Below are 19941 nucleotides of genomic sequence, written 5' to 3' on the forward strand. Positions count from 1 at the left end.
AATCCTAACAATCTATAAAAGTTATTTAAAGAACCAAAGACAGGATGTGGGTACTGTATCAGAAATATTAAATTTAGTTTGCCTCACACCCACATGTATTTGAAACCGTTAACTTATGAGTGCAACTGACTTTCATATATAAGTAATTAATTATATTTTTGTAATTTCTCACCCGAGGATATTTTTTCCATTGATTTCTAGAGAGTGGAAGAGAGGGAGAGTGAGAGGGAGGGAAGAAGGAGGGAGGGAGGGAGGGAGGAAAGGAGGAAGGAAGAGAGGGAGGGAGGGAGGGAGAGAGAGATGAGAGATGAGAGAGACATTGATATGAGAGAGACATTGATTGGTTGCCTTCCATACATGCCTGACCGGGGATCGAACCCACAACCTGGGTATGTGCCCTGACCAGGAAATGAACCCACAACCTTTCAGTCTACGGATGATGCTCTCCAGTGGTCAGCAAACTCATTAGTCAACAGAGCCAAGTATCAACAGTACAACGATTGAAATTTCTTTTGAGAACCAAATTTTTTAAACTTAAACTTCTTCTAACGCCACTTCTTCAAAATAGACTTGCCCAGGCCGTGGTATTTTGTAGAAGAGCCACACTCAAGAGGCCAAAGAGCCGCATGTGGCTTGCGAGCCGCAGTTTGCCGACCACGGCTCTAACCAACTGAGCCACACTAGCCAGGGCTGTGCCTTCACTTTTATAAAGCTAAATTCCCAAGGAAGTATCTGCATCTTTGAAAAGGCTTAAGAAGGATCCTATTTCCCTTTGAAAACTGTACTAAAGCCCTGGCTGGTTTGGCTCAGTGGATGGGGCTTCGGCCTGAGGGCATTCTTTTGGGGGTTTAGGGGTCCCTGGTTTGAGTCCGGTCAAAGGCATATACCTTGGTTGTGGGTTGGGTCCTTGGACCTGGCCAGGGCTTGTGCGGGAGGCAACCAATTGATATGTCTCTATCACACGGATGTATCTCTCCCCCTTCCTCCCACTCTCCTGAGAAATCAATGGCAGAATATCCTCCAGTGAGGATGAACAAAAGGAAACTGTACTAAATCTTTAAAAATTAATGACAATGTCATAACCATGTACTGAAAACCTGAATTAGACATATTAAAAAAAAATAGCCCTAGCTGGTTTGGCTCAGTGGATAGAGCATTGGCAGACTGAAGGGTCCCGGGTTCTATTCCGGTCAAGGGCATATACCTGGGTTACAGGCTCGATCCCCAGTGTGGGGCATACAGGAGGCAGCTGATCAATGATTCTCTCTTATCACTGATGTTTTTTTCTCTCTCTCTCTCTCCCTTCCTCTCTGAAATCAATAAAAATATATTAAAAATAAATAAGTAAATAAAATAAATAATAAATTCTTACCTTTCCAAGATTTTCTTGTTCAGCAATATTTTTGGTATACTGTTCCCTAGAGAGTCAATGTAATAATTTAACTTCAATTGATACATAAAACATTAACATATCTACCTAAATATATTAAACAATGTAATTTAGAGTACTGGAGTTAGAAGAAAACCCATTATCGAATATCTTCTTTCCTCATCCTTAGTCAGTTTTTAGAAGTAAACTAGAGTAAACAGTAATTTAAGGGGAAAAAAGACAAAACATCGCATAAAATTAAGAGAATTAAAATGTTAAGTACTATTTCTGGTTAATCTACCCTTAAAACAATGGCAAGACATTTGCTTAAATTACTTTGTTTTTAAAAGGTTTGCAAAAGGGAGAAAGGATACATATTAAAATAAACACCAGATAGTATCTAACCCTGAAATTCCAATTCTAGGAAATCATCCTACAGGAAAACTCTCATAAAATAAAGACAAAAACAAAAACCATTTCCTTCACCACTGTTTATAACAGTGAAAATCTGCAAACAAACTAAAACTGATAGATGGGGTAATGTTTAAATAAATTATAGTACTCCGTTTAAAGGAATAATAGAGAGCTATAAAAAAGAATGAGGTAGCTCTTTAAATACCAAAGTGGAAAGAATTCTAGATAAACTATGAAGAGAAAAATTGTATGTGTAGTTTAATTTTATTTTTGTATACACATAAAAACATTTCCCATGCACTTGCTAGCATGCGTGCACGCCCACACACACACACACACACACACACACACACTAGCAAATGCATGGGAAAAGAATATGAAATAATGTACATCAAAATATTAACATTAGACATTTCTGAGGCATGGCAATGTGGACAACATTCAATTTTTGTGTACTATATTTCATAATGGTTACTTTTTGTATTTCTTTTGTAATCTAACAAAAACTACAAAATTTTAATGTAAAAATAAAAATACAAATAACTTCGTATTACATTTTTTAACAAAAGTATAATTATATCTTAATATCACATAAGACAAAAAGTAGATTTAAACTGTTAAGGACAAAGATTAAAGGATGAAGAGAGACTTTTGACCTCAAATTTGGATAGAAAAAATACTAGGTTTCTGTGTAAACTACACTATAGTAGGTATTTACGAAGAAATTAGACAACACAAAATGAGAATCTAAGAAATCACAGACCACAAGAGAAACCCTAGCAGTCTAAGTGAAGGAAGATTCGCATTTCTGCAAAAAGGGAGGTGAATGTGATTAGAATAGAAACAATGTCAGTCAAAAGTACCCCATGTGCTTACAGAGATAAAGTGAAGGTAGAATTTGCGCACAGGAGTAAGGGAATAAACACAATCTTGATGGACCTTCATTTTGCTCTTAGAATTTATGAGATACTATGTCAAACTGTTTGCCTTTCCAGCTCTCCAGTGAAAAAACAGCCAGGAAGATGTAAATGACATACTAGCTTAAGAAGAATATACGGTTATAGTTCAAATTGCTTTAAATATTTCATATATTACCCTAGGCCTGAGAAATGTCCCAATCGTTTTAGAATTTCCATTGATATTTTATCAAGAAATCAACAGGCTCATACTCTTTTCCAATGACATTAATCCATAATTTTAATTTATTTGAGAGAGAACTATGCAGCACCTGTTTATGGACCAAGCATGCTCTGGGCCTTCAAAAAGCAAACAGGCCCAGTAGGTGTGGCTCAGTGGTTGTGTATCTGTGGGGAAGCATGGGACTTGGTTGGAAAGTTGGTAAGGAGGAGTCTCTAAGAGGTCAGGGGGCTTCTAAGAGGGCCTTGCTGAAGGCGGCAGCCCCTGCCTTGACTTTTCCAAACAAGTCTGAGCCCCCAGGTGTTTTACTGGAATCTTTATGTTTAGTCTTTAGATGTCCTTGCTTAAAGGACACTACAGATGCATGTGTCTTCTCAGGGATGCTTACTCTACTGATAGTATCTAATAGTTAATTTTAGATCAAGCCGTTGTTACAATAAAAGCCTAAGGAGGCAGGCGAATGGGGCCATTTGGTTTCTCAAGCCAAGCAGCCCCTTAACTCTCTCTTTCACAGAAAGGTTTGTCAGAGTAATCATTCATTCGTCACTCACGGTCTGCTGGTCAGCCCTAGCAAGTTTTGACCTATGAACCAGGAGGTCAGGGTTCGATTCCCGGTCAGGGCACATACCCAGGTTGCAAGCTCAATCCCCAATAGGGGGCGTGCAGAAGGCAGCTGATCGATGTGTTTTTATCATCAATGTTTCTATCTCTCTCCCTCTCCCTTCCTCTTTCTCTAAAAAATCAATAAAAACATACTGAAAAAAAAAAAGCAAACAGGACAGATAGTGGTCCTTATGCTCCAGGAACTCATACTATGCAATTTCCAAGCACTGCTGCACACACATTCAACTTGATATTCTGTGGTATACATTGTTTACCTTATCTTACACAATGAGGAAGTGATGTGCTCAAGGTAACCAAACTAGGGGCTGGGAAAATTAGGTTATAAACCCAATTTTATAGTTCCTCTCTAGTACTTTGAAATAAAACATGCTATCTCTTTAAATAAAATTCAAATTCATGATCTTTCAAAACAAAAAGTACCACAAAAGTAGAAAATCCTATCTAATAAAAGAGCAATATGCAAATTAACCATCATTCCGCTACACCCACAAGCCATGCCCACCAGCCAATCAGGAACGAGTATGCAAATTAACCCAACCAAGATGGATGCAGACACGGAGCGAGCAGGAGGCTTGGGTTTCTCTGCCAATGCAGGAAGTCAAGCTTTCTGCATTCCCTGGCCGGCCCAGGCCTCCACTCAAGGCTACAAAGTTTCAATTCTAAAAGATAAATAAATCCCAACAAAAATGGTGGCAGCCACGGAGCTGGAGAGAGCAGGAGGCTTGAGTTGCCCCCGGCGATGAAGGAAGCCAAGCTTCTGCAGCCTGGCCTGCCTTGGCCTCCGCTTAAGGCTACAAAGTTTCAATTATAGAAGATAAATAAATCCCAGATCCCAGGTCCTCCGCTTGGGTCACTGGGGGGCGTGGCTGGCCTGCAAACCACCACAGGCCCCTTGCCCAGGCCACCCCATGTCCCAAGGGAACCCCCACCCTGATCCAGGACACCCTTCAGGGCAAACCAGCCGACCCCCACCCATGCATCAGGCCTCTATCCTATCTAATAAAAGGGTAATATGCAAATTGACCATCACTCCAACACACAAGATGGATGCCCCTATGTGGTCAAAGATCCTGCCCCCATGTGGACATAAGATGGCCGCCACAAGATGGCCAACAGGGGAGGGCAGTTGGGAGGGACCAGGCCTGCAAGGGAGGGCAGTTGGGGGCAATCAAGCCTGCAGGGGAGGGCAGTTAGGGGTGACCAGGCCAGCAGAGGAGGGAAGTTGGGGGCGACCGGGCCTGCCGGGAAGGGCAGTTGGGGGGGACCAGGCCTGCAGGGGAGGGCAGTTAGGGGTGACCAGGCCTGCAGGGGAGGGCAGTTAGGAGCAATCAGGCTGGCAGGGGAGCAGTTAGGCATCAATCAGGCTGTCAGGGGAGTGGTTAGGGGGTGATCAGGCTGGCAGGCAGAAGTGGTTAGGGGCAATCAGGAAGGCAGGCAGGCGAGCCATTCGGAGCCAGCAGTCCTGGATTGTGATTACCAAAAGAATCCTACTGGGATCGGGCCTAAACAGGCAGTTGGACATCCCTTGAGGGGTCCCATATTGGAGAGGGTGCAGGCTGGGCTGAGGGACACCCCCACCCCGTGCACAAATTTCGTGCACTGGGCCTCTAGTGGAATAATAAAAATATTTTGTCTATAATAGTAATAATATTTTAAACATGTATCAGTGAGTTTAAGAGTATAGTAACTCCATTAAATTAATAATATTCTTATCATGCGTGACTCTAGTCAGGGCCTAATATTTTTCTATAGGGAAACTAAGGAATGATAAAGGTTATAATTTTTAAAATGATGATGAGGAATATCTGGTTAGAAAACTGATCAGGAAACCAACAGTTCAGGAGCAATATTTCCTTCTGTATTACTTATATTGGTAATTTTGAAAGAAATAGAACCTAATTTCTAACTTTTTATTTTTCAAGAACAAAATTAACTTCTCACATTTTTGAACTATTAGCATTGACCACACAGATTTATTTGAGCTAAGTTTATATTCAATGAAAGAATCTGAATAAGTACATTTAATATGTGTAGTATGTTGGAGTATTAGAAAAATATTCTATTTATAGGCTATCTTCAGTCTAGCTTGCATTCCAGTACATTATATATAAAAAAATTTAGACTCTGCCAAGACATTCTCGGTCTTAGATTCCTTCCTGGAACATTAATGTACATGCCACTAGAAATCTCAGCTGCAATTTAGAATAAATATGAATCCTACACTTTTAGTTCTTACTGGATGATAAAAGCAAAACATCTGAAGTGTGCTAAGGGGCAAAGAAAGTGTATCTTGTTCAATTACTGTATTTTATCCCAGCTAGCAATTCAACTATAAATGTATTTGTAAGGCAGCATTTGATTTATTACAGTATGCTGCAAGCTATGATTACCAAAAGAATCACCATATAAGGACTAGTGGCATTGGCATCGCTTCCTTGTTCTGAAGGCGGGCACACTGCAGTCACATAGTTTCTAGCTGAAACGCAGTCACTCACACTGCACAATTAGCAGGCAGATGACTAGAGTCCAAGCCACGGGGGACTTTAAAAACAGACAAACCTTAGTGCTTATTGAAAAAAACCCAACTATCAAAGTATATGTATTCCTCACAAGGGAGAATTATTAATGGGGAATTATTAATGATTACAAGAGTTTCTGTCTACGGTGATGGAAGTTTTGGTAATATATAGTTGTGATGGTTGCACAACAATGTGAATGTAATCAATGCAACTGAATTGTATACTTAAAATGGTTATAATGGCAAATTTTGTCATATATATCTTTTATGACAATAAAGACAAGTAAGCATGCAAGAAAGGAAATTACACATATTCCTACTTAGTTAACAGGGCTAGACTATCGAAAATATGTTTAACAAGAAATAAACCTTAATATTATCTTAATATCTACTTATTTAAGCACTCCAAATTTCATAACTTCATTTTACAGTCAAACCTCGTTTCATGAATGTCTCCCATCGTGAGCAATTCAGTTCTGGACCAAGTTGTTCACAGGAAAAAAATGTCTCAGTTGTCGACTAAAACTTCAGCTTTCAACCTGACAACCTTTTCATGCTATACCTCAGCATGACAAAAAGCATCTCTCAGGCAATAAACATAGGATAGAATGCTTTTTTTGCTGGCAGGAATCCATGATTAGCACAATTTTAAAACATAAAGCAGCTGTCAAGAGTGCTAACGTTGCTAAGGGTGTGAAAGTGCTCAGAAAACAACAATCACAGGCAAATAAATAGGTAGAAAACCTGTTGTTAATTGGATAAAGGAAAAGCAGTTAGCAGGTGATAGATAGCATTTGGGAGGCAGTGATATATTAAAAATCTTTTAAGGCTAGTAGGGGTTGGTTCCATAAATTTAAGAAGAGAAGTGTTTATTTATAGATTAAATAGTACATTAGACATGTACTGTATAAAAGAAAGGTTAAAACAGGGGATAATTTGGGGGTATGAATGGATGAATTCAATTTACATTATTTCTAATGGGGGAAAATGATTTGGTTTTCAAACAAATCATTTCTCGAACAGCCTTCCGGAACGAATTAAGTTCAAGAACTGAGGTTCCACTATCTTTATAAAACTTCAACAGGTGAAACATCATGTAACTCAATATAAAAAACGACAAAGTTACTTGCCTAATTGCCTTTCTTTTTTCTTGTTGGTCAGAAGAGACATATGCCTTCATCTCATCAATAGCACGATGAAGTTGAACTTCCAGGTTCTAAGTAGAAAGACTAAGTTTTAGGTTAAGTTCTTGATACAGAAAAACCTCAGGAAAGTTTGTGATTTCCTTTCTTTGTCTCACCTTAATCATACAATTTGTATAATGGTATTTACTTTCTTCTTGAAGACATTCTTCACGGAGTCCTCTGACTTCCTAAAACAAACACATAATTTTAAATGGCCACCATTACTGAAAGCATGGTCGGATGCAGAGAGGATGACTGAATGCACAACAAAAGAAATGCCATCAGTCATTTCCTCTTCTGCAACTGTACCTCTGTTTACTGTAACAGACAAGGCTACAATCTTTTCTAGAGATGACTCATGGGACCCTAACACTGCACGTTCAGTTATTCATTTATTACATACCTACTGTGTGCCCAGCTCTGTGTCAGGTGCTGGGACACAGCAGTGAACAGACAAGTAAGTCCCTGCTCTCATTGAAGAAGAGGAAACAGACATAACAAGGAGACACATAATGAAGGTCGTTTTTGATGGGGTTGAATATGATGAAGAAAATTCAGCAGAATGTGACAGGGTGACTGAGCAGGCAAAGTTAGATAGGGTGATCAGGGGAGATCTCTAGAAGGATGTGATATTTAGGTGAGACTGGGATGATGAAAAAGAGATCAAAGCAAAGAGATGGTGGGGGGAGGGATGCAGAGAGAGAAGAGCGCGAGCAGAAGCCGGGTGGTGAAAACAAGGTTGGCCTGTTTGCAGAACAAGTAGACTGCAGGTGTGGCTGGATCCCCTTGGAGGAGGAGCAGAGCCCAAGGATGTGGAGTTCCTGAGGCAGGTGGGGCCTCAGAGACCATAGTTTGGAAGTTGGGTTTTAAGTGCAACAGGAAGACATTGGAGGGTGGCCTAAGTTTTACTCTGGTCTCTTTGGATGCACTCTGAACAAACCATAGGAAGGCAGGAGTGGAAGTGGGAGAGCAGGTGCTGGGTTACTGAGGCATCTAGGAAGACAGGATGGGGGCCTGGATGTGGTGGTAGCGGTGCAGGTGGAGAGTTCAGGGTGCACAAACCAAGTCTGAGGAAATAAAGATCTCTGGAACCAGGAGACAGACTCAGGGGATAAGGGAAAAGACTCAGGAATCTTTTGACACTGGTATAGTGAAAATAAGCACACACAGACAGTGTTTGCTATTCTTCAACTAAAAACTGTCTTCTTACCTGTTCCAATTTGGACCGATTGCTTTCGAGGCCTGCTGCACAGCTATCATACTGCGATTTCTTTTCATCACACTCCTGGGTTAGTTCCTAGTGGAAAAGGGTAAATGACTGAGCAAGTGAAAATCAAAGGCCTGAAATGTAGCTCTGACACAATGCATGCCCTTGTTAGTCTCGTAACTGAACTCTAAGCTTCTTGGCATACTTAAGGGTTATTTATACAACAATTAGACATTTGAGAATTATGACAGATGGAGGTGCTGATAAACACAACAGCTACCATGTACTGAGCTGAGTGCCAGGCTTTGTTAGGAGCTAGGGACACAACAGTGAACAAAATAGCCAAAAAAATCTTCCCCTCAAGTAATGTTTCGACAAGTAAACAGGCTGTTGAGTGGTATGATGGGCAAATGCAAGATGTCATAGGTGACCTGGGACTCTCAGTAGATCTAATCCAGGCTTGGGAATCAGTGGGGACAACTTCCTAGAGAAATTTATATCTAAATTGAGGTGTGAAGGATTAGTAAGCATAGTTACAGGGAGGGTGGACAGGGGAGGAGAAGATTCAGAAAAAAGGAACACTATGCCTAAAGGCTTAGCTAGAGAGGGGAACAATTTAGGATGTACATGTCATTTATTATAATGGAGTGTGTCTGGGAAGTGTGAAAACAGGCTGAAGTCTTTGGCAGGGCTCTGTTCAGAACTTTGTAAACCATATTAAGGTGTTTGAGCTTTACCCTTGATAATAATGCAATCCCACAACAAGTCCTTGAGGTATTAATCTCCCTATGTCATGCCTGGAGAAAGTTCAGGGGGGCTAAATATCTGGCCAAAGATTATATTGCTGGGGAGGTGTCAGAATTTGAACTCAGGCTGTTTGAGTAGTTTCAAATTTCTTCTAATGCAGTATTTTGAATTAGACAATCTGAAAATATACTACAAACACCTAGAAATGTTAAAAGTATTTATAAATGCTTGATAAGGTAGAGTAAACATCCTTTCAAATCCAGAGCTGAACAGAACTTTCAAGGAAGTAAGAGGAATTACCAGGGCCAGTAACAGAAGATGATACCCGGTAGCTACCCTTGGTGAAGGGAGTTGGGAACAGTCAGTCGTGGTAACAAAAGTGAGTATAATGTCCAGGCAGGGCAGCGGACAAAGTCCTAGGCCTGTGCAGAGTGCAAAGTTAAAACTGAGAATCCCATAGTAAATCCAAATTGTTATTGTTGTTGTTTTTTAATATATATTATTATTGATTTCAGAAAGGAAAGGAGGATAGAGAGAGATAGAAACATCAATGATGAGAGAGAATCATGGATCGGCTGCCTCCTGCACGCACCCTACTGGGGATCGAGCCCACAACCTAGGCATGTGCCCTTGGCTGGAATCGAACCTGGGACCCTCAGTCTGCAGGCTAAAGCTCTATCCACTGTGCCAAACCGGCTAGGGCTCCAAACTGTTTTTCAACCCGGAGACCCATGAGAAAACGGTTAATCCCGGGCCTGGACTGATGTAGGCCAGCCTCAGAATGACCTTGGTTTCACACTGCACAGTTTCCTTGGGAACAGGCGAGTTAACAGAAACGATAAGTAAGGAAATGATAAGTGATCATTTCTGTTGTGTGTGCTTCCTTTGTTGGGTGGGACTGCATCTAGTTTAGGGTGACTAACAAAGTATAAAAGATAGGTGGGAAAAGGAGCTGTGGCTTTTATGTATCGAAGTGACCTACAGATGCCAAAAGCTCTCATGGGTCACAGTCATACCCACTCTCACAGAAGAAGGGGCGACAGAGGCTATGTACTTAGGCAGCTGCTGTGGCCTCCGGATGAGATGAAGATACTTTAGCAGATGAAAGCCTTTGTTTTGTCTGCGAGTCTGCTGATCAGTAAATGCGGCTGTGCTGCTGCAGAGGTGGATAGGAAAAGGCCAGGCAGGTGTGGGATCTGAATTGATCCTACCTGCATGGTCTAAGAACTCCCATGCTGAGACCTTAACTCGAAATTAACTCCCAGTTTGTGATCCTCCTAAAACACCTGGCAGAATGACCACAAAACCAGTCTGAGGGACACACCCTCCCTCCAGCTGCCAGGATTCAAGAGACAAAACCTCGAGGAGGAACCAAGATGGTGGCATAGGTAAATGCTTGCACTTGCTGCCTCCCACAGCCACATCAAAATTACAACTAAAATACAGAACAACTATCATCCAGAACCGCGGGAAAGCTGGCTGAGTGGAAGTACTACAACTAGAGAAGTAAAGAAGAAAGCACACTGAGACTGGTAGGAGGCGTGGAGGCGTGGAATGGGCTGGTCCGGCACCCTGGTGTGCCACTTTTTGAATTGGGAGGGAGATTGCCTCTGCGGAGGCTGCCTGGAGGAGCAGAGGAGCGAGGGGACCCAGCCCCACATCAGACCCCCCAGCCCAGGGTTCCAGAGCTGGGGAAAGAAGTCCAAACCAGTGTGGATTGGGGCTGAGTAACACATAGGGTGCTGGAGACCCAGCTGCTCCTCTTTTTTTTTTTTTTTAAATATATTTTATTGGCCCTAACCGGTTTGGCTCAGTGGATAGAGAGTCGGCCTGCGGACTGAAAGGTCCCAGGTTCGATTCCGGTCAGGGGCATGTACCTTGGTTGCAGGTACATCGCCGGTGGGAGGTGTGCAGGAGGCAGCTGATCGATGTTTCTCTCCCATTGATGTTTCTGACTCTCTCCCTCTCCCTTCCTCTCTGTAAAAAATCAATAAAATATATTTTAAAAAAATATTTAAAAAAAATATTTTATTGGTATTTTACAGAAAGGAAGGGAGAGGGATAGAGAGTTAGAAACATCGATGAGAGAGAAACATCGATCAGCTGCTTCCTGCACACCTCCTACTGGGGATGTGCCCTTGACCAGAATCGAACCTGGGACCTTTCAGTCCGCAGGCTGACACTCTATCCACTGAGCCAAACCGGTTTTGGCGCAGCTGCTCCTCTTAAAAGGCTGGCACCGTGAAATGAATTTACAAGCTCCCACTTCCTCTGAGCTCCAGTGCTGGGCGAGGCTCTGGGGGACCCAGACACATGTGAGGAGAAACTGAACTGTCTGGCATCAGGGCAGGAACTTGGGGGCGGATTTCTTCCAGACAGAGGCGTTCACAGCGGTCATTGTTCCCTTACTGGGACCTCTCTGGTATAGAGCTGACTGGCAGCCATTTGTTTGCTCTGCCCTGGTAATTCCCTGAGACCCCACCCCACCCAATTAAAACCCCACCCAGGCTGTGCACAGTGACTTTTGCATATGAATGGCCTGTCCTTTCTGGGCCTAAAACCTGTCAAACTAGCTGCAGCTGGGTCAGGGCGCCCCAAAGCTATCAATAAAAGGCCCAAGGCCCCCACCAGCACCAGCCTGCCTTGCTTCACAGCTGGGCCTTGCATGGACACTTCTAAACCTGATACAAAGAAGAGGAATCTGCAGATCTCTCTGTAGCTCTGGCTGGACAGCCCCAGGCAGTGGCTGACTTTGCACCACCCTGGAGACCCAAGAGCCAGTGTACCCAGTCGTCAGTGTGAGACCATTCCAGATTACAACTCTTCATATCCCTAAGTGACACACTCAAGGGGCAGACTCAGTGAGCACCAAAGCCCCACTGAAGCAAGTCCTGCACCACAGGGGTGTCTCTTGCATAGCAGCTTTCCCACTGTAGTTACTGCTGGTCCCCACAGCCAATTGGCCTGGAGGTCAATTCCTCTCAGTGACACCAACAGTAATTAAGGCTCAACTACAAGAAGACTGTGCACACAGCCCACAAAGGGGTGCACCAAGAGTGTCCACCTCAGGTGATTGGGGAAGCTGAGCCACTGGGGCCTATAGGACACCTGCTACACAAGGCCACTCTATGAACTCAAAGAGACTTAGCAGCTCTACCCAGTACATAGAAACAAACACAGGGAAGCAGCCAAAATGTGGGGACAAAGAAACAAATCACAAATGAAAGAAATGGAAGAAAGCAAACTACTGGATATAGAGTTCAAAACCACAGTTTAAGGTTATTCAAGAATCTTCTAGAAACCTCCGAGGAACTTAGTGAGACCTTCAAGGATCTTAGTGAGAATGCCAAAAAAATGGAAAAGGACCAATCAGAAATTAAGCATATACTGACTGAAATAAAGAATATACAGGGATTCAACAGTAGACTAGAAGATCCCAAGAATCAAGTCAATGATTTGAAAAATTAGGAAGCAAAAAACACCCAACCAGAAGAGCAAAAAGAAAAAAGAATTTAAAAATATGAAGATAGTGTAAAGAGCCTCTGGGACAATTTCAAGCATACCAACATCCGGATTATGGGGGTGCCAGAAGAAGAGGGAGAACAAGATACTGAAGTCCTATTTGAAGAAACAATGACAGAAAACTCCCCCCACCTGGTGAAAGAAATAGACTTACATGTCCAAGAAGCACAAAGAACCCTAAACAAAAGGAATCCAAAGAGGACCACACCAAGACACATCATAATTAAAATGCCAAGAGCAAAAGACAGAATATTAAAAGCAGCAAGAGAAAAACAGTTAGTTACCTACAAGGGAGCACCCATTCGACTGTCAGCTGATTTCTCAACAGAAACTATGCAGGCCAGAAGGCAGTGGCAAGAAATATTCAAAGTGATGAATAGCAAGAACCTACAACCAAGATTACTCTACCCAGGAAAGCTATCATTTAGAATTGAAGGTCAGATAAAGAGCTTCACAGACAAGAAAAAGCTAAAGGAGTTCATCACCACCAAACCAGTATTATATGAAATGCTGAAGGGTATTGTTTTAGAAGAGGAAGAGGAAGATAAAGGTAAAGATAAAAAATTATGAACAACAAAGTGACACCAAATACATATCTATCAACAAGTGAATCTAAAAATCAAATGAATAAAAAAATCTGATGAACAGAATAAACTGGTGAATGGAATAGAATCAGAGGCATGGAAAGGGAGCGGACTAACGATTCTCAGAGGGAAGAGGGTGTGGTCGGGTGAGGTCGGGTGAGGGAAGAGATTAGACAAAGATTTTATATGCATTAATTATGGACACAGACAATAGGGTGGTGAGGGCCTAGGGTGGGGTGGGAACTGGGTGGAGGGAAGCTATGGGGGGAAGAAAAAGGGACATCTGCAATAATCTCAACAATAAAGATTAAAAAAAAGAGAGAGACAAAACCTCAAGAGAAGCTCACAACCCCAAAGTATAAACATATAGGGAAACAATCAATCCATTATGCGTGAGAATCAGAAGATAAACAAAACAGCAGGGCTACACCTCCAGAAACTCAGAATACCAGAAATATGCCTATTTAGTAAGTATGTTTAAAATAAATAAAGGTGGAACTGAAAACAAAAGATTAAAAAGGGACAGTGAGCAAAAATAAGACAAAAATGAGCATAACTGTCACAGACATGAAAAACTAAGTAGTGGCATAAACATAAGATTAGACTAAGCTCAGGAAATAAAAGACTGAACTAGAAAATAGAGCTCAAGAAATTATCCAAAATTCATCATAGAGATACAAAAAGATAAAAATATGAAAGTGGGGTTAAGCAATAGAGCACAGCATGTGTCTAACATTCATCTAGTATGAATTGCTGGAGAAGGCAAGAAAGACCAGGGAAAGAATATTTGAAGACATTATGTATGTAGAATTTTTCCAGAGTTAATGGAAAACAAAAAGCACAAATTCCATCAGAGCAAACAGAACTAAATCTATACAAATGTGACTTTAGGTAACTCATATAAATAAAAAAATACAGCCCTAGCCGGTTTGGCTTAGTGGATAGAGCGTTGGCCTGTGGACTAAAAGGGTCCTGTGTTCGATTCTGGTCAAGGGCACATGCTCGGGTTGCAGACTTGATCCCCAGTGGGGAGCATGCAGGAGGCAACCAATTGATGATTCTCTCTCATCATTGATGTTTCTATCTCTCTCTCCCTCTCCCTTCCTCTCTGAAATCAATAAAAATATGTTAAAAAGAAAAAATACAATATTTGTCTTTTCAACATGGCAGAAGACAGAGATGAAAATGCTCGGATGTCTCAGGCACCCCTTTGACTTGACAAACATGGAGGGATGTACTATTTAGGGATGGTAGTGAGATAGCTACATTTCTTTGTAATAGAAGAGGCAGGCAGTCCTTTACATACAGAGAAATCTACTTAAATCATATGAAAATGAATTTCAGGTGTTGGTTACTTTATATAAAATAATAAAGGACTTTACAGCATTTAAGATCTAGTATATGGTTTTACTTAGAAAACAATTAGGTTGAAAAGGAATAATATTCCATCTTTTTAAACTATTTTTAATAATTAAAATGATAGTCATTGTTGCAAAGTGCCTTATATGTACTATTTTATTTAATCAGTTAAATATATGATCTGATTACATTTTTTATATTATTATCAAACTAGAGGCCCGGTGCATGAAATTCGTGCACAGGTAGGGTCTCTAGGCCTGGCCGGCCATCAGGACCAATCAGGGCCTTCCGGCTGCCAGCCAGGGCCTTCCTTCGTTCCGTGCCACCCCCTGTTGGTCAGCGCACGTCATAGTGAGCGATCGAACTCCTGGTCTCCTGGTCGAGCTCCCAAGGGGACACTTTGCATATTAGCCTCATATATATATACAGAGAGAGAGAGAGAGAGAGAGAGAGAGAGAGAGAGAGAGAGAGAGAGAGAGAGACACTAGAGGCCCAGTGCATGAAAATTCATGCACTGGCGGTGGAGATCCCTCAGGCTGGCCTGCCCCCTCTCACAGCCCGGGAGCCCTCAGGGGCAGGAGGTGACCCAGCAATCAGGAGAAGGTGACGCCCCCATCACACCTCTGCTGTTGCCACTGCCGGCAGCACAAGCCTCGGCCGGCCCTGGTTACCTGAGCCTTGGGCGGAACTGGGCAGCTGGGCAGCTGCCATCCGAGGCTTGCCTGCGCCTAGGGTCAGCCCTGGGCAGCTGTGGGGCTGAGGGGACTAGGGGATTCCAGAGGCAGGTGCGCGGAGCTGCTGGGCCTGCCTGGGGGCGGGTCTGGACTTGCTGCATGCCTGCTGCCCGGCGGGTCTGAGCGGACTGGGCACCACCATCTGGTGGCTGTGGGTGCCACCATCTTTGAGGGTGTGGCAGCAATTAGCATATTCCCTCCTTATTGGCTGTGGGCACCACCATCTTTGCGACAGTGTGAGAATCAATTAGCATATTTGAATATGCTAATTATAATATTAGATGGTATTTGTCCCATCTCATCTATTAGAGCATCAACGCCAGAGAACAGAGACCTGTCTCTTCCATTCCTTTTGGTATGGCAGTAGTGTGTAGTGGAACAAACAAGGGTTTTGAAATAAGATGATATAGATGCCAAAGTCAAGCCCAAACTCTCCCACTTCCTCCTCCTGTAGTTGGATAGGTCACTAAACCTATCTCAGGCTCTGCAGTAGTTTCATAAAGAGGAAATGATGTCTATCTGACTTCTGAATCTATGTAATTTTTTCTTTTCTTTTTTTAAAATATATTTCTTTATTGATTTCAGAGAGGATGGGAGAGGGAGAGAGATAGAAACATCAATGATGAGAGAGAATCACCGATCGGCTGCCTCCTGCACGCCACTCACTGGGGATCGAGTCCATAACCCGGCCATGTGCCCTTGGCCGGAATCGAACCCAGGACCCTTTAGTCCAAAGGCTGATGATCTATCCACTGAGCCAAATATGCTAGGGCCAAATCTGTGTGATTTTTCATTCTGCTTCTCTGACTCTGAGGGATGGCAATCGCTAAGAGTTCTATGGTTCCATCTCAGGCACATGCAATACAGGCCCACATTCAAACCTGAAATTACTACATGGAGGGTGATTAACTACCACTCATGCCGAATGGTGTGGGCCACCTTACCTGGCTTTCTGAAGGGCATTTACCTCCCAATAGTTTATCTTTTAAAGCAGTGGTTAGAATTAGCTTCCAAGTAATGGCATTTCCTCACTTATCATAAGCTATCAGAGTTTGCCCCCCAGCAAAGTAAGTTCATTGATTTAAGTAAACTTCTCACCACTTGTCGGCAGACTTTGAGCTTCTACCTGGCCACAGAAGAATGTGACTTCATATTTATAGCTCTCACATGATTTAAAGCAAAAAGCTCATCTGGCAGCATTTGTGATTTAACTTAAACTCCTTTTTCTCCTTCTCTCCCCCCTCTAATAATTTATGACAAACCAAGTAGCATAAATTAAAAAGAAACCTTTCAGGTCACATTCTTCTTCTCTTTTGAAGAGTCATATCAATATAATAATAGTAATAATAACAATAATGTGTTTCCTATAAATTACCCAAGTAAAATATTCAGGATTCTAATTACTATATCTCAACCAGATAAAATAGTAACAGTATCACAATATCAAATTCACCTACTTGACATTTTTGACGCAGCTGTCGTAGTTCTTTTATAACTGGGGCTAGAGCTGACTTCTTTTCAGATACCAGTGAATTCAGTTTTCTTACCTGCCATTTAAAAAAAAATACATGACATCTAAAAAAAGAATTTAAAAGAACAAAAATACTACATGCATAAAGATATTTATTGAAGTGTTATATAGGAGTAAAAAGACTATAAATTACTTTAATGCCAAACAATAGGGAAGTGATTTAGTAAATCTTGATTTCTCCATAAGATGGAATACCACTGAACTGTTCAAAATGTCAATTATTAAGTGCAAACCAATATGGCAAAATATTTATAATCTAACAAGTAATGACTAAAACAAACTAAAAGTTGCCTATATACAACTACAATCATGTTGTTATGTAAAACAATTGTGTAATTACGTAGGTTATATAAAATATATATAAACATAAATGAAGCGATATTCAAAATACTTAATAACCCGAATGGCATAAGAAATAACCAATCACAATGGACACCATCCATAGAGATGAAGGCAGTCTTGCAGGCCTCTATGGTGCTCAATGTTAATCTTTTTTTGTTGTTGTTAACCCTCACCCAAGGATATTTTTTTTTTATTATTGATTTTTAGAGAGTGGAAGGGAGAAAGAGAGACAGAGAGAGAGAGAGAAACATTGATATGAGAGGGACACACACCTCGACTTGGGCCAGGGATTGAGCCTGCCACCGAGGTATGTGCCCTTTACCGGAATCGAACCTGGGACCCTTCAGTCCACAGGCCGACATTCTATCCTCTGAGCCAAATCGGTGAGGACAATGTTAATCTTTTTATGAGTCAGATTGTGGTGAGATGTTGGGGTTCTGGGCGAGTGGCCAATGTGGATAAGACAGGCTGAGAGTTTGGGGCAGCAGCTATTTACCAATAAGTAAGGAAAGAGTTAAATATTCTAAAGCCTCAGGAGGCTGTATCAGTACATTCTGGCTAAACAGCAGCCCTAAATATGGAACAATACTAAGGACACACAGAAAAACAAAATAATTTTATTAGGGTGATATGATTGGGAAAACTTATTTTTTATCTTAAATATTTCCTTAATTTTATATAACTTCCACACACTTCAAAAACCACAAAATGCATAAATTGTTTTAAGTTGAACAACCTTACTAGAATGCAAAAATTCAAGAGACTGATACAGATAAAAATATAAACAATATGCAGAAATGAAAATCTGAATGTTTCACTGAAAACTGGACAAAAATATCTGCCTTCTATACCCAATAGAAAATCACTAAAAATGTGTAATCACCATTTCAGACATGTCATCCAGGGTCCGTCCTTTCATTTCATCAACCTCACTCTTCAGTGCAGACACTCTCTCCAGCTCTTCTTGGGTGTAACTATATCCAGATATACCCTTTTTCTCCTCAATGGTTTGCTAAAAGTAAAGAATAAATAGAGGTCAACCTATGAACCAGGAGGTTCAATTCCGGATTAGGGCATATGCTGGGGTTTCGGGCTCAATCCCCAATTGTGCAGGAGGCAGCCGATCAATCATTCTCTCTCATTATTGATATTTCTATCTCTCTCTCCCTCTCCCCTTCTTTCTGAAATCAATAAAGATATATTTTTTAAAATGTGGCCACAAATTTGGTGTCAAAACCTCAATGACTCCATAAGAAGTATACATATTTAACATATAATATTAAAGTTGTAAATGAAATAAATTAGTTTAGAATCCTATAGGATAATCTTATTGACTTCAACAATAATAACATCTCTTTATACGTTATACACTCACATTAAATTTTACTATCTTCAGGTACATAGGAAGCAGTTCTAATCTTAGGCTTTAAAATAGTGCTATATACTTTGCACAGAATATAAAACAGGACACATTCAATAAATATTTGGTGAATGAGTGAATTCTCAAGTGATCCAATTGTATTTACATTTGCTCACTCATCCAATATTTGTTATATACCTAAATGTGCCAAGCACAGTTCTAGGCAGTGAACAAAACGGGGGGAAAATCCCCTTGCCCACAGAGCCTACTTCTAGTGAGAGTAAACAAGTAACATGTAAACAAGTAAAACACAGTGTGAGGTGAGAGTGGGGTTGAAATCTTAAGTAAAAGGTGGTTATAGGTCTTCCTGAGATGACATTTGAGAAAGCCCTGAAGAAAGTGGGAGAGCAAGCCATGTAGACACATGGGAGACCAGCAAGTGCACAAGACATGAGGCAGGAACATGCCTGGCCTGTTCACGAAATAGCTGGGAGACTGGTGGAGCTGAAAACAGTGAGAATGCAGTGGGGTGGGGAGGGATCATAGAGGACTCAGTTGGTTTGCTGGGACAGTCTCAGTCCATGTCTATTGTTCTTTGCATTCTCAAAAGTGTCCTAGTTTAGATGATAAATTATATTGTTACCTTATTTTTAGGCCAATGAAAGAACTTGGACTTATTTTAAATGACATGGGAGGAATTGGAGAAACCAAGATGGCGGCATAGGTAAACACCTGAAATTGCTGCCTCACACAACCACTTCAAAACTACAACTAAAAGACAAAACGGACATCATCCAGAACCACAGGAAGGCTGGTTGAGTGGAAATTCTACAACTAGAAGGAAAGAGAAAAGCTCACTGAGACTCAGAGGAGGTGCAGAAGTAAAGTGCAGAGGTATGGAGGCGGGCGTACACAGAAAGGGCTGGAAACTGAGGACGCGGTTGTCTTTTTCAATCAGAGGGAGAAACAAACTCCTGACTGCTCTGAACTCCAGTTCTGGGCGAGACTTTGGGGACCCAGACTCATACGAGGGAAACTGGACTGCCTGGCTTCGGGTGGAACTCGAGGGCAGCTTTCTCTTAGAGGTGCTTGCAGCAATTACCGAGGGACACTGAGACCCGGGGGCCTCTTAGGGCAGGGCTGAGGATCAGCCATAGCTGTTTGCTCCACCCTGTTGATTCACTGAGACCCCGCACCACCCAAGCTGTGCGCAGAGGCTTTTGCATATGAATGGCCTGGCCCTTTGCAATCTAAAATTACCTAACAAACTGCAGCTGGGTCAGAGAGCCCCAGAACTTCCAAAAGAAGG

The 19941-nt window shown here is 41.7% G+C and overlaps 1 protein-coding gene across 3 annotated transcripts in view; it reads right to left on the reverse strand.

Annotated features, from left to right (window-relative positions):
• Positions 1 to 19941, reverse strand: part of IFT81 (intraflagellar transport 81) — a 130528-nt gene that overhangs the window by 4463 nt on the left and 106124 nt on the right. For all 3 annotated transcript variants that reach the window (XM_080650634.1, XM_080650635.1, XM_080650636.1), the window contains 6 exons: positions 18156 to 18284; positions 16857 to 16946; positions 8457 to 8543; positions 7363 to 7434; positions 7193 to 7278; positions 1373 to 1418 (listed from right to left, as the gene is read on the reverse strand). In XM_080650634.1, coding sequence (XP_080506760.1) covers positions 1373 to 1418; positions 7193 to 7278; positions 7363 to 7434; positions 8457 to 8543; positions 16857 to 16946; positions 18156 to 18284 — 510 coding nt within the window. The remainder of the gene's footprint in view (positions 1 to 1372; positions 1419 to 7192; positions 7279 to 7362; positions 7435 to 8456; positions 8544 to 16856; positions 16947 to 18155; positions 18285 to 19941) is intronic.

This window comes from Plecotus auritus (genome assembly GCF_963455305.1).
Source record: "Plecotus auritus genome assembly, chromosome: 13".
Taxonomy (NCBI): Eukaryota; Metazoa; Chordata; class Mammalia; order Chiroptera; family Vespertilionidae; genus Plecotus; species Plecotus auritus.